This window comes from Choloepus didactylus, chromosome 10 (assembly GCF_015220235.1).
Source record: "Choloepus didactylus isolate mChoDid1 chromosome 10, mChoDid1.pri, whole genome shotgun sequence".
Classification (NCBI taxonomy): Eukaryota; Metazoa; Chordata; class Mammalia; order Pilosa; family Megalonychidae; genus Choloepus; species Choloepus didactylus.
The window spans coordinates 47,961,812-47,976,774 of record NC_051316.1 but is presented as its reverse complement, the minus strand read 5'-3'; the positions used below and the strand labels follow the sequence as shown (position 1 = coordinate 47,976,774).

At 42.9% G+C, this 14,963-nt stretch overlaps 1 protein-coding gene across 1 annotated transcript in view; it reads left to right on the top strand.

The window, feature by feature from the left end:
* The window catches only part of PGM5 (phosphoglucomutase 5), a 168,452-nt gene extending 155,517 nt beyond the window's left edge, over positions 1-12,935 (top strand). The window contains exon 11 of the mRNA XM_037798108.1: positions 11,468-12,935. Within this exon, the coding sequence (XP_037654036.1) occupies positions 11,468-11,557 (90 nt within the window). The 3' untranslated portion in view covers positions 11,558-12,935. The remainder of the gene's footprint in view (positions 1-11,467) is intronic.
* Positions 12,936-14,963: the final 2,028 nt, after the last annotated feature.

Here is a 14,963-nt window from a genome sequence, read left to right as displayed (position 1 = left end):
GTTTGGTGATGGAGCCATGCAAGCAGGGCTGGGCGCGCTGCTGAGGGCCATGCTGCTTCTACATCTGCCTGCCTGGGAACAACCATGCCAGCTTGTTCCTGAACACTGTTGTCAGCTGTGGAATGCCTCGAGAGAGAAGACCCCCTGCCATGTGATGATGTGAAAAAGATCCCTTGTCCTCTGCTCATTAATACAAATTTGCTAAAGCAGCTCTGCCTTGTGGCTTAGTGGCAATTTATGGACAGATGGGATATGGCCTTCAGATCGGGATTCCAATTGCTGGTCCATAGGGAAGAGAGCCAGCCAAACAGATATGATGTCTTGAGAGTTGCTCTGATGCCTGTAAATAATCAGGCAATGAAAACATCATGATTTAAAATTGAGTGGGAGCATTAAATAATAATAATATAAATGCTGACCATTGATTGAGCGTTTAATATGTGACAGGCACTTTGCTAAGTGCTCTTTATGTATTCTCTCATTTTGTATTCACAACAACCCTATGAGGTAGGAACTATTATTAGCATCCTGATTTTTAAAATGAAACACAGAGAGGTTAAGAACCTTGTCCAAGTAAATGCTGGAGGTAGAATTAAACCTAGGACCATCTGATTCGTACAGTCAACTAACATACAGCATACTATATGTCTTCCATATCACTTAGTTCCTAAGTTCTTTCCCCACCTAATGAATGGACAAGCAATACGTCAGTCCAAGGTACTGTTTAGACTGATTACCTTTTGTTCTGGTCATCTGTTGTTTAACCATCTCAAAACCTGGTGGCATCCTGAGACATAGAAATACTAGTAGACGATTCTGCCATGCTTCTGGATCCTCTGGGTCAAGGATTCAGACGTGGCACTGTGAGATGGCTTGCCCCTGCTCCCTGAGATCTGGGGTCTCAGCTGGGAAGTTTGGAACGCCTGGACGTGACTCAAATGGCTGTAGCTGGAACCCTCTGGAGGCCTCTTCATTCACACTTCCAGTGCCTTCTGGCCTTGGAGGAGCCAGATTTATTACTGGCTGCTCAAGCCCTAGCAGAAAGCTGCAGGGCCTTTTGTGACCTAGTCTCAGAAGTCACAAGGCATCATGTTCACAAGTCCACTCAGGTTCAAGGGAAGGAGGATTAGTCCCCACTTCTCAAGGGGAAGAGTGCCAAGAATTTGTGGCCATGTTTTAAAACTGTGACACATTCTTTCCCTTTTAATTGAGTTCAGAATATGCAAAGTTTTTGGTGGCAGAAGAGGGTTAGGAAAAGAGAAGAGAGGAAAGGGGGAGGCAGTGAGCAGGGAAGCAGTTCAATTAAGTTTAAACTGTAAACATATTGCTCCTTGGTTTGTACTTATGCTGCGAGACAGTGAAAGAGACACAGATCCTGCCTAATGCCTTTCGGCTGCGCCTGCAGATTTTTTGCCAGCGTTCACTCTCCCCTCTTCATCCCACACCATTCTTCTGCATGTGGAGCCAAACAAAGCTCACTTTTGACAAAATAGGAAAAGAGGCTTCATGACTCTTATTTTATTTTGGATTTGCAGTCTAAATGCCAGCCTTCATCTCTTAAAGCCCCAAATCAATTGCAAAAGTGAGGAAGGTAGTTGAGAAGGCCAGTCCTGCCTGGCTAGTCTGGTTTCTGTTGGGCATGTCATTGCGTTCTCAAAACACTGCTTTTTGTTTTGATTGAACTTCTTTAAGAGTGTTTCATCTACTTATGTCTTGGAGTGTTTCCATCTCCCACTACTTGCCCCGCTCGAAACAGATTTTGTGGAGGCCTAATTTCTGATATTGACAAGATAAATTCCTTTTCTTGGTTTTGGGCTCTGAAATGAAATTTATCTATAGTCATTTTTCACATTGTATATTTTGGTTAATCTTTGGCCCATTTTGGATCAAGATAGATTGGTAGATTTATTACATGAAAAGGGGATTAAAGTTACAGCCAGGTTGTAGGTATTATAATAATGAGGAAAAAGTGTTCAGCATTTTCCTTATATTTTTATTAGGAAGAATGTATTTTATTTTGTTTTCAGTAATAATTTCCCTTCTATATACTTCCCAAATGGATTTAAAATAACTAGTCATTTTTTTTTTTTGTCACCTAAATTCTGAGCTACTGGAATTAGGACAGCATCTAGCCTGTAGGGCACCTTTGTGAAACCTGAAAAAAGGCCCCCTCAGTGGAAGGGACAGGACAAGGCTAGTGGGCAGCTGCTTTGTGAGAAGACAAAGGCCCCCTTCCCCAAGAAGACAAAGGAGTCCTGGTGTGGTGAGAGGAGCTGGGCCTGGATTCCCCCCCACACCATCGCCTTAATGAAGCATCCCTGACTACACAGATACTCGTGCTGATTCTCTCTGTTATATGGCATTAGTGTCCAGGATTTGAAGGGCAGTGTAATCAGAAACTTTCTCCAACACTGCGATGGGCTGAAAATGAAGTCAGAGGATGTCTCCGCGTTTATAATCCTAACAGGTATGAATTGCTCCATGACCCCTGGGATGCAGAAAAACGTCACATTTCTGTACTGTATGAATCAAACTATCTCTAGTTCAGTGGCCACCTGTCTGAATTGGCAGGAAATTCAGCAGTGGTCATTTGGGGCTGCTTCCCCTTTTCCATATCATCTGAGACAGCCCAGAGGGGTAGAAGGGAAGCAGAGGGCTAGTGCTGCCCCAGGGAAGAACACAGGTCTCCGTGGTCACCGTCATGCTGGTGTTCCTCGCTGCCCAGCGATGCCACGTTGAGTGTTGATCCCCACCTTCTGTCTGGTGGGCTGCTCTGGGCAGGTGCAGCAGGGTCTTTTCCCCAGGAGTCCTTGCCACTGCCCACAGGCCATCCTTTTTCGGGGACCTCCCTCCTCAGCAGCATTGCATCCACGGAGTCTTGTGTTCCATCCACTTCCAGAACTCACAGTCTATTGCTGACAGGGCAACGCAGGAATGAAACACAGACACAAAGTTAAGCATCAAGGGAGCAGAGGGCCCACTTGCCTCTTGGGCTAAGTGGACGATAATGCTGAGTTGCTCCAGCTATTTATTAGAGCAGATCATGTGCATATGCTAAAGATCCTCAGGCTCGGGAGAGCCCACCAGATACCTATGTTCACATCAGGTGCATTTACATCAGGTGTTTACAGAAGCGTCGTCATCATAGGCACAAGACTTACATCAGGTGTATATCGTCATCATAGTCACAAGACTTACATCTCCACAGGGCGGGCCTGCATGGCATTCTATGGAGGCCTGCGGCTCAGCATTCTAAGCCACCACCCCAGATATGCCTCAGGCAACATGGAAGACTCAGTTTCCCACAACAGTCCTTTTCTCTTCAATGCAATTCTGGATTGGGCAGCTTTCCTTCTTGTAAACTCTGGAAGTAGGAAGCCTTTACCCCAGCCCTTTCTCCACACTAGCACTTAGTGGCTCCACCAGAAACATCCAAGTTTTTATTAACTCTTCCCAGGCAGATAAAGAGGGTCCTGGCCTAAGAAACACAAAAGCCTAGACTCTCTCTTGCATTGCAGGGTGGGCAGGTGGAGGGTGGGTGGATAGTTTCCTCTCCTCCTGATGAATTTAGATGACTCTTCCAGATGAAGCTGGTGCAGCGATCAAAGTCGTTTCTCAGTAGATTTACCCACTGTATTAAACACCCCGCTACATAACCTTCCAAACCCACCAATTATTATTTTAAGCATATTCTATGGACAGAGCACATTCTGTGAGGGAAACAAAGATATTTAGGAGCAATGTTGCTTTCCAGTAGCTCAGAGTTTGGTTGAGATGTGGTGGAGGAAGAGAACATTACCCCCCAAATTCCCTTAATTCAAGACAAAGCATTGGAATCAGCAGAAATGCAAGCAGGGGGCTCTGAGAATGGAGAGATCCTGTCTGGGTGGGGAAGGGGGTCTCATGGAGACTAAATGAAGGAGGCCTTGAAGGATGGGAGGGATTCCAACATCCTTCAAAGCTGAAAGAACAGGTATGGGGAGGTGTAATAGAGAGCGTGTGGGCTGCCTCAGGCTAAGTGATGGCAGGTGAGAGGTGCAAGGGCAGGGAGTTGCTGAGTTCGAATGGAAAGGGAGGGTGCATTCCTGTCCTCTGGTTGCTGTAACAAATTAGCACAATCTGGGTGGCTTAAGCCAACAGAAATGGATTCTCTCACAGTTCTGGAAGCCAGAAATCTGAAATCTGTTTCACTATGCCCAAGTCAAGGTATTGGCAGGGTTGTCTCCCCCAGGGGCTCCACAGGAGACTCCGCTCCTTGCCCCTGCCAGCTCCTGGTGGCTGCCAGCATTCCTTGGCCCATGGCCACACAACTCCTATCTCTGCCTCTTCATATCGACATGTGTGCGTGTGAGTGAGTGAGTGTGTGTGATCTCCCTCTGCCTCCTTCTCACAAGGATCCTTTTGGTTGTGTTTACGGCCCGCCTGGAGAATCCAGGATCACCTCCCCATCTCAAGATCTTTGATTTAATTACATCTGCAAAGAACCTCTACTCCAAATAAGGTAACATTTATAGGTTCCAGGGATTAGGACTTGTTATCTCTGGGGTTTCATTGCTCTGCCTTCCACAGGGGTAAAACCCAAACATCAGAGGCCTTGGCAGCCATGCTGAGAGAGAGTAGCTGACCATGACCTATCTGAAGCTGTCAGAGACTTCCATATCTGGTTTTCACGTGATCAAGTACATTTCGAAAAGAAGCCCTTCTGGACCCTGCAAGCCAGGGGTGGCAGGGCACTGAATTTAGAAGGAGCAACAGGGATGGGGAAGAGAGGGTGGATGGGGAGCCATTGTAGACATATGATCAGAGGACTTGGCAACTGCTTGGCTATGGAGGAGAGGGAGAAAGAATCACCAAACAGCACTTCCAGCCAAACAGTGGAGAGATGGTTGGGATCTGCTAGTAGCAGGAAGGGGAAGGTGCCTCTGGAAGCTGGTTTGGAGAGGAAGTAAATAATTATGGTTTGTAAGACATTTAGTTTTGTAAGAAAGAAAAAGGCTGTTACTGGTGGTAGAAAGCTGGATGATGATGACTTTTTAAAATGATCCAAGAAAAACACACTGGGTATATGTATTTTATTAACATGATTTTCTTTTCTTTTGTTTATTTTTATTTTTTTAATTTATTTTGGGGCACACACAGACCAAAACTAGCTCAAGAAATCCAAGAGTTGGTGCTGCCCTAGGACCAGGTCTCACAGAGACTAGTCCTAGAATGAAATTTTCCAGCTCCTGGTGGCTGCTTAATGGCAGGAGTTAATGGATCTTTACTTTAGAAATTACTGCCATTTTCTTCTACCAACTCTTTTATTATTCCCCTCTGCTTCTTTTTCTTTCTTCTGATTTTTTCTTGCTTTCTTACAATTTTTCATCATCTTTGTCAGAGTTTCTGCTTTCTTATACTTGGACTGCCATGATGCTTATGAACGTGTGGTTAATTAATTATAACTTCATGGTTAACTTAGCTTCCACTCCTAACTGCCTTGTTGTTTCATTACTTATCAGTTCAATCCCTTAGAGAAAGAACCTAATCTGCTGATACAAGTTTTTGCCGAGGCTATATCATGGGCTGCTGGCCAGCCCACAGATTGGCTGCCTCTAGGTTAGGGATCCTTTCCTTATCCAGTCAGCTATGGCCAGGGTGTGGGATTCTGTAACTCAAACAGGTCAACCAAGCCTTTAACAGAAGCAATGGATCTGACAGGCACGGTGTTCTAGTGGACTTAGAGCAGTGAGTCTCACTGTGGTCTCTAGACCTCAATGTCAACATCACCTGGGAACTTGTTAGAAATACAAATTCTTGGGCCCCACCCCAAACCCACTGAATCAGAAACTTTGGGAGTGGGTCCCAGAACTCTGTCTTTTAACATGCCCTCCAGGAGATAATGATGCATCCTCAAGTTTGAGAATCACTGCCTTAGACTAAGCAAAGAGCATACTGACTAAAAAAGAATGTTTGAATGAAACCATTAGTAAGAGAAAGGAAGCCATTCTGGGTCCAGTGGGATTTACCCAAAGTGGGAGTGCTGATGCAAGTTACCCCTAAGGACCAAGAGAAAATGACATTTGTTATGAATTCCTGTATTACAGATGCCAGAATGTCCATATTTCTCACTGTTGGATGATCTGTATTCTCTGGGTCGTATTACCTGTCCTAACACATGAATGATGACAAGTACTGTTGTCCCTACCCTCACCCACCCATCTCCCACTCCCACTCTCACACCCCCCAAGTGTACACATGCACACACACACTCACACACTTCCCTGGTCCTACTAATGCACGCCCTTTGGAGAGACCAGCCAAGTTCTGGGTTTCCTGCACAAGTTCTGACAAATTTCACTTAATAAGTGATTGTTTTTCCAGTTAGTGTTTAGTTTTTCTCCCCCAAAAATCAGTTTACTATTTACTCGGAGTCTTGTGGTGTTCAGAGCATTTACACCTCTCCTGTGTCTTACCAGTCAGGGTCAGAAGTTCAGTTTGTTTGTGTTTTTTTGCTTTGCTTTATTTTGTTTTGATGGTTCTAATTTATATAAAAATGGATTTTTAAAAAACATAAGGCAAGAGGGAAGATGAGAAAAAAGTGAAAAGAGAAACCCTCTCTCTTCTTGCAGGGATATGAACAAGTTAATACCTAAAATAGGGCTGGACTAGGGTGAGGCTAGCCAGGTGCAAAATTTAAGGGGGTGCCAGCAATTTCAATAATCAAGATAAATATTGTAATGTAATATTTTTAAAAGTCAAAATTAAAGCAAATGATCCATGATAAACAAAATGTAAATTTTTAAATAGAGACAGGCTCCCATTTCCTCTGCAGTGTGGTATGCTTTACAACTCAAGATAACAGCAAACATTCATAAAACCCCACAGGTGGCGGAAGAACTTAATAATAATAATGATAATGTTGAATCGAAACTTCGCTGACTTGGTTTGGAGCAAGCTAAGCTTTCTCTGCCTCCTACTCTTGACTGTAGAAAAGCTATGCCAAGTACTTCGAGAACCTTGGACTTTAGAAATAAGATCCTAGATTCTTCATTCCTAATATAATTGATTAAAGTCTCTATTGATTTATTCTCTTTATTCCCTAATAGTCAACTTGAAACTGTGAATACCTTCACAAAGCCAGGAACGTCTCTTCTCCCACTGTCTGTCTACCTGTTTGTGGTCAGTGAGGGTGACTTGTTGGTCCTGTCCCACAATGTCTCCCACGGCTTCCTTTGGACTCATTTTTCCTTGTCACTCACAGGTTTTATATTCAGAATTAGATGATGGAATGAGCAGTAGATGAAGAATCACGATATTCTTATCCCTGCTCAGCCACTAAACAAATAGATGACCTTAGGCCAATCATGTCTTCTCTCTGGACTTCAGTCTCTTCATCTGTGGCAGGAAGGAATCAAACTAGATTGTCTCATGTTCCTCTCCACTTCTCAAACTTGGTGCTTCCTGTTCCACCCCAGCTATTTCACATCTGGAGGCTTATAGTTTTTAACCCTTCATCTTATTCCACATTCCAAGGGTCTCTCCAGTTGCCTCAGGAAAAGCAATCTCTCTCTGTGTGTCTCTTTGTCTCTCTCACCCTCTGACTCTCTCGCTCTCTCTCCCACACTCTCTCCCCCTTCTCTCTTCCTATCTCTCTCTCTCCCTTCTCTCTTCCTATCTCTCTCTCTCCCTCTTTCTCCCCAATTACACATAGTTGCTGATATGAGAGAAATGTTCTTGGGCTAAACATGCACCAAGGCTACGAGTTCTAAAGGAAAACATGACAGTGAAAATTCAGTATTGCTGACCCTTCTATGTGCCCAGAATGTCCTTCATGAATGTCCACAGAAATCTCTTCATTTTCTTTTCATCAAACTGATAATAGTAAACATTTATTCCACAAATATTTATTGAATGTTTATCGCATACCTCCTAAGTAGTAGGCACTTTTCTAAGCCCCAAAGAAGGCAGACAGCCCCTGCCCCCATGGAGTGAGCATTCTGGTACCTATATACTTTACTTTTCACACTCAGGCTAGAAAAAATACCTTACTTCTTTATCTTTAAAATAAACATGACTTGGAGCTCCTGTTCCATGAGGCTGGTAAAAAATTCAGTCTCAGGAACTTTGGGGGACCTCTCCCAAGAACTCCCTAGGGTCGTATAAAAATCTAAGGAAGTTCTGCGGTGCCTGGAAACGGGTGGAAGGACCTCGCTAGTGCTCCTTAATCCATGGTGGTCATTACTGATATCCTTCTTCCCAAACCCTTTTGGTCCTCGGAAGGCAGAAGCTCCATGACTTCTGTGCCAGGTAAGCTCTGGGCTCTTGCCTCAGTCTGAGAGTCTCATGTTTCGGGGTCCAGCCTCCAAGGTAAGTTGCAAGCCTTTGCCTTCTGAGGTCTTGCTACTTTTCTGAGGGACACAGATCTCCACCTCCTTCCCAGTGCTGGGAGATCTGCCACCCACACACTGTTTCTACCTCTCCTTAACATAATCCCCTCAAAGACCTCCAGATTTTGGAATATAAAAGCCAAGAAGGATTGGTCTACAGAGAATTTGGCTTTCCACCTTGCCACAAAAACCTCCTCTGAGGCAAGGGACCACAAAAGACCTCTTGGAATTAGGGAAGAAAAACCACAATGAGAACAAACGAAAATTATATCTCAACAAATTATCATGTCATACCTACTTTTCCTTAAACATCAGAATCAAGAAAAAATTAGAAGTAGGCCTTATTGTATGTGCTTGACTCCCAATAAGAGCCTATTAATATTTGTTTAATGAATTGAATATGAATATATTTTCATGTATTCATATATGTATATTATGTAATTTTTTTCTATAAAATAAGTACCAAAGAGAGGTGACTCCCTTCTCCTTGCCAACATGAAATTTTTCCTGGAACCAACTAGGTCATTAAAAGGAAAAGAAAACTGTTTTTTATATACCAAGTTCATGGATGCAGAAAACAGAGGAAAGCACTACTTGCTTGTGCAGTTGCAAAATAGCCCTAGATTTTCATCTCACTTCTAGACTCCAAGATTACATCTGAACTTCTCCAATCTAATCATAGTCATAGAATCTAATAATTTAATACATTTCATTATTACTGGATTAAATTACTGGACCTGCTGCCAGAATAATCTTTCCAAAGTACAGCTTCAATAGTGCTACCTTTCAGCTCAAAAAACTTCAGCATCTCCCCATCATTTAATGAATCCTTACACCTTACTCCAGCATTTAGGTCCCTCCAAACAAAGCTTATGATGCACTTGTCTCTCAGGACTTTCCTGTCGCTAAAATCCACTTAGGATGTAGTGCCCCCTTGAGGAGCCTGTGGAGAATGCAGGGGTATTCGCCTACCCCACCTCCATGGTTGCTAACATGACCACAGACATAGGGGACTGGTGGTTTGATGGGTTGAGCCCTCTACCATAAGTTTTACCCTTGGGAAGACGGTTGCTGCAAAGGAGAGGCTAGGCCTCCCTGTATTTGTGCCTAAGAGTCTCCTCCTGAATGCCTCTTTGTTGCTCAGATGTGGCCCTCTCTCTCTGGCTAAGCCAACTTGAAAGGTGAAATCACTGCCCTCCCCCCTACGTGGGATCAGACACCCAGGGAAGTGAATCTCCCTGGCAACGTGGAATATGACTCCCAGGGAGGAATGTAGACCTGGCACCGTGGGACGGAGAACATCTTCTTGACCAAAAGGGGGATGTGAAAGGAAATGAAATAAGCTTCAGTGGCAGAGAGATTCCAAAAGGAGCCGAGAGGTCACTCTGGTGGGCACTCTTATGCACACTTTAGACAACCCTTTTTAGGTTCTAAAGAATTGGGGTAGCTGGTGGTGGATACCTGAAACTATCAAACTACAACCCAGAACCCATGAATCTCGAAGACAGTTGTATAAAAATGTAGCTTATGAGGGGTGACAATGGGATTGGGAAAGCCATAAGGACCAAACACCACTTTGTCTAGTTTATGGATGGATGTGTAGAAAAGTAGGGGAAGGAAACAAACAGACAAAGGTACCCAGTGTTCTTTTTTACTTCAATTGCTCTTTTTCACTCTAATTATTATTCTTGTTATTTTTGTGTCTGTGCTAATGAAGGTGTCAGGGATTGATTTAGGTGATGAATGTACAACTATGTAATGGTACTGTAAACAATCGAAAGTACAATTTGTTTTGTATGACTGCGTGGTATGTGAATATATCTCAATAAAATGATGATTAAAAAAAAAAAAAAAAAAATCCACTTAGGACAACCTGATTCCTTGGGCTTTCTTGTACTCTATGCATTTTCTTGTGCTCTTGTTCGACTTGGAATGCATGCACTCCCTTCTTTCCTATATCTTTCAGTAACAGGTTAGGATTGCAAATAACAGAATCACTCTTCCCCCCAAAAAACATGGGTTTTATTTTTATTTTTATTTTTTTGAATTATGGGATCCTTGTTTCCTCCTTTACTGCAGTATTTCCCACACTTATTTTCTCTATCAGAATTGCTCTATTAATATTTTTCTTTCGATTGACTCACTTTGTTTTTACTTAAATCTATTTATTTGTAATAGAAAGCTTGTTTCAGTGCTCTACTTGGAAAAAACAGTATCACTTGATAAATATGTTTGCTATAAAAGTAAACTCAATGAAAACAATGCAGTGTTACATTCTATCTAAGATAACTCTTGGAGGCATGCCCTGTCTTGATTAATGTGTTAAAGAATGACAGCAAACAGTTTCTCCTTGATGAAATCAGAAGGGTTAAAGAAGAATAGAAAGTGGACTGACTTTATCACTATTTTATAAGTAAAATAATCTCCCATACCAATTAAAATCATCTTAAGTGGTATGCACTCCACATTTTGGAAAACAGCGCTTTACTCCCATGAATTACAAGCAGCTAAAAGATAAGGAGTGTTTCTTACTCCTCTTCACGTCCTTTGCTCTTCCAAGAATCTGTTCCCTGGGCCTCTAAACCCCTCCATTTTCTCTTAGGAGCACTAGTTGCCACATGAGACACAGTGTTACATGATGGGAATAAATGATCAGAGCTGACCTGTCTCTTCTGAAACAGCAAGACTGTGTGTTCTTCAGACTCATGGTCTTAAGAAGGAGGAAAGCTTTTATCCTCAAGTTGCAAGCATGGGTGGGTGGATGGGTGTAGCAGAAGACTTTATAGGGTTTTCTGAACTTAATTCACAATGCTCTGTTCATGAAAAGCATGTTGGATTGTTGATTTTTTTTATTCTTCTTGGGTTGGATGAGACTTTGGAGATCATCTTCTCCTTCCCAACCTCCCCCTCCTGCCCACTCCAATCTCACTTACGGAGGACAGAATAAAGGTCCAAGGGAGAAGGTGTCCAGCCTGTGATGACTCTGCCCCAAAGCAGCCAATCGGAATTTGAATTCAGATGCTTGTACTAGACACCCATCCTAGTGCCCCCTCCTGTAACTGACTTGAGTTGTTCACAGTTTCTTCCTCCTTTTCTAGGCAGTGCTGAGCCCTCTCATAGCCATTGCGCTGAAGATTTCCCAGATTCATGAGAGAACTGGCCGGAGGGGACCCACTGTCATCACTTGAATGGCAGAAAGATCACTCAGCAGGGCCAAAAGAGAGCACCGGCGGGAGACGCTTCACTGATACCTTCTTGCTACCTGTTTGTGCCTTTTATGACTTTGGAAAAAAACAAAAGATATTTTGCTGTTGGAGGGGCGTGGGTGGGGAAAAAAAAGTATCTGGCTCATTTTGGTTTGGGCCAGTTCCTCCAAATGTAACAGGGTCTTTAGTTGTCTGTTAAAGCTGCACTATCTTTTGATATCTTTATTGTGTCACATAAAGGAAACTCCTCTTGTGAAAAGGGGTAAGTGGGCTAGGAAACTCATCCTAACATCTGTGCATCATTGGTGCCACATGAGAGAGGTTCTGAAATAATGAGAGGAGAGAGTGGTACCAGAATTAAACTGACCCAAAGCTCCAGGTGTCCCTGGGCAAGCAGAAGACACTCCAGAGCTTGGAGGAGGATTTAGCTTTTCACCCTAGGTCTGGTTTGTTCTACGACGGGGGGAAATTGTAGTAATCCTGATGGCCCACCCTCCCCAGCCTTCCCTACCCCATTCCCTTCCACCCCGTGCCACTTTCTCTCACATCTTCTAAAGCTTCCTACAATTCACAATGGCACACTTCCAACAAAACATATCAAAGGGTGCTTTGCTCTTTGATCTTGTAAATAATATTATTTTAATGATATGATTAAGTAGGCTGCATTCCTTCAGGTTCGGCTATTCCTTACATAGGTAGGAGGCAGTTTCTTGACAGGGCTCTGCAAACGAATGCTTTAAATTCTTTAGGACCTTCCTTGATTACATCCCACAGATTGACGCATGACTTTGTATGAATTCCTCCTGGGAAGACAGAATGCCACCGTGTGCACTAGCTCTTTGACTCTCCCAGTAAGGGTCTATTTTAATTTACTTATTTCGACCTAGTTCAGATATTATTTGTCATGGCTGTAAAAGGAGTGAATGTAATGTAAAAGGAGAAAATGAAGTGACCGTACCATATTTCTGGTGGTACAGTTGTCGACCTGGTGAAGTGGAGGGAAGCATGGGGACCCCTGCTGGAAAGCAAAGTCACAAATGGCTTTCCTTGCCTGGGAAAAGGATATTGCAGCTCTAGCAGCCTCTGCCTGTCTTCAACCAGATCGCTTGGTGCATGGGAGCTGTTTGCATATGTTTTGCTTCCTTGGGAACAGCACATTCACGTATCGTATCGTGCCATTTGCGGAGATGACTCGGTATACTTTGACCGTTAAGCAATGAGTTATTGCTGCAGTCCAGGTTAGTGCAAGCAAAGAAATGTTCCCAGTAAGTTATTTGTTTCTTTTTTCTATCCATGCTTCTGTCAGAAACTTGCTAGGACATTTAGTAGCCAATAAAAAGAAATTCCTTATTTCAACCTATCTAAGGGTTGTGGGTTTTTGCTTATTTGTTTGTTTTACCATTTGAGAAACTCCAGTAATCCTCACCTATTCTGATGAATATACCTTTCAGAACATTTGCAAGGGCTGGGGCAATCATTAAATAAATGGAACAGGAAAGGTGAATCACTCAAAACTGCCTTTAGGCCTCAGCAAAAATTAGTCTTTCATCATAACTGTCTTCATTTCAAAATAATGAGAGTGACTTTGAGCTAAGATTCTAAAGGAACAGTTATGAGCTTCTAAAGAACCAGAATAAAATTTGTCCTATAGTTTTTGTTGTCATCATCTTTAAAGTGGAGGTCCCATAACAACATCACAGCTATTCATTCATTAAATAACTCTGCTATGGTCTGGACAATCAGCTGCATTCTCAGGTATAATCAGCTCTAGGTATGAAAATATTTTTTCTCAAGTTGCTGAATTTTTAACTATCTCTAATTTTTAAGTTAAAATGTAAATGACTCCTTGTTTAAAAATTGTTTCTTCATTCTAGTATGGAATCATGTGGGTCCAGCAGCCCAGGTATGTATTCATCCATCACATCATCTATCCATTATTCATTCACTCAGCAAACATTAGTTGAGTAACTTCTCTATGCAGAGTTCTGTTTTAGAAGAAGCTGTAGGGAAATATATAAAATATTATTCCTCCTCTTATGGGTTTATAATTTGGGAATGGAGGCATGAGAAACATTCACAAAATCAGGTAGACATAAATGTGGTGGTGGGTCACAAGCAACGTGCTGTGGAAATGCACGGAGAGAAGCAATTGATTCATTGATGGCAGGACACTAGCCAGGTGAGGGATCTCCCAAAGAGTGGAGATCCATGGTATTTGTAACCATTTATATAATTTCACCAGGGGTGAATATAGCAAGAATAAAGACTAGTTGTTGAGAGCAAGGATGACTGGAGAGGTGGATTGTTTTGGGTCTACTGAGAGGTTAGCTTGGATGGGGGGGAGGAGGGATGGAAGTGAATATAAGGCTGTAAATATCAGGCAGGGTGAACACTTGGGCCCATCTATGAAAAGAAGCAGCTGCAAAGCCACCTATTTTTGTCGAGTTGTTTCTCAGCTTCAGTGGCTCTACGACACAGCTTCCCTCTCAGCCTTCTCAAATTCGTTTTGCCAAGGTGTTATTTCTGCCTTACATAAAATCCAAGTTTTCCTTGTTGAACTATGTATGTTTGTCGTCTTGCCTTATTTTAAGGAAAAGTGAAAGACAGGAAGTTGCTCTTCTCCACATGATGCTCTTTATGTTTTTAAAGATGGAACTCCAGCTACTAGTCTTTCTTAAGGATAAATGACTTGAGAGGTCCAAGATTTTGTGGGGACCACAGAAATCAGTTATAGAAGAGGTTGTGGATAGAGTGTGGCAACTGTCAAGGCCACTTTTGTGATCTGCTAATATTGAGGGGCTCATTCACTACATCATGAGTCTCCAGGAAAATGACAAGCTGTAATATATAATGCAATACCATCACACACCCATTGGGTGTTTGGAAATGTGTGTGCAAATCTGCCAGGAAGGACTAATTGCATTTAGTGGTAGGGGACCAAGGATGCTAAACATCCTACTAGGTGTCAGGCAGAAAGTTGTTTTGCCTTGCCCATTGATTCTTGAGTTCATTGGCAGTCATTGAAAATGGGAGGTGGACATTATTAAAATGAGATCACCAGTCAAGTCTGACAGGTGTTCAGAGGTGCACCTGGCTGGAGGTGCAGCCTACATCCATAGTATTAGTGGGACAAATAGTATTGCATGGCATTGCAACCTGAATTTCTTGGATATGCTATAAAGGCTTTCTGCACAGGAAGCCTCCAGATTAATGCACAGTTCCATGGTGGCACCACTGAGCAAAGAGTTGACTGCAAGGAGCCAGTGTTCTCTGCAGATAGTACAGGCAGTGACAGTGTTAATGATGTGGTGACTTCTCATTGGTCACCTGTGGGTCAGAGTGAGGCCCGGACTTACTGTGGCAGCAAGATTCATCAGTCATGGCAGGT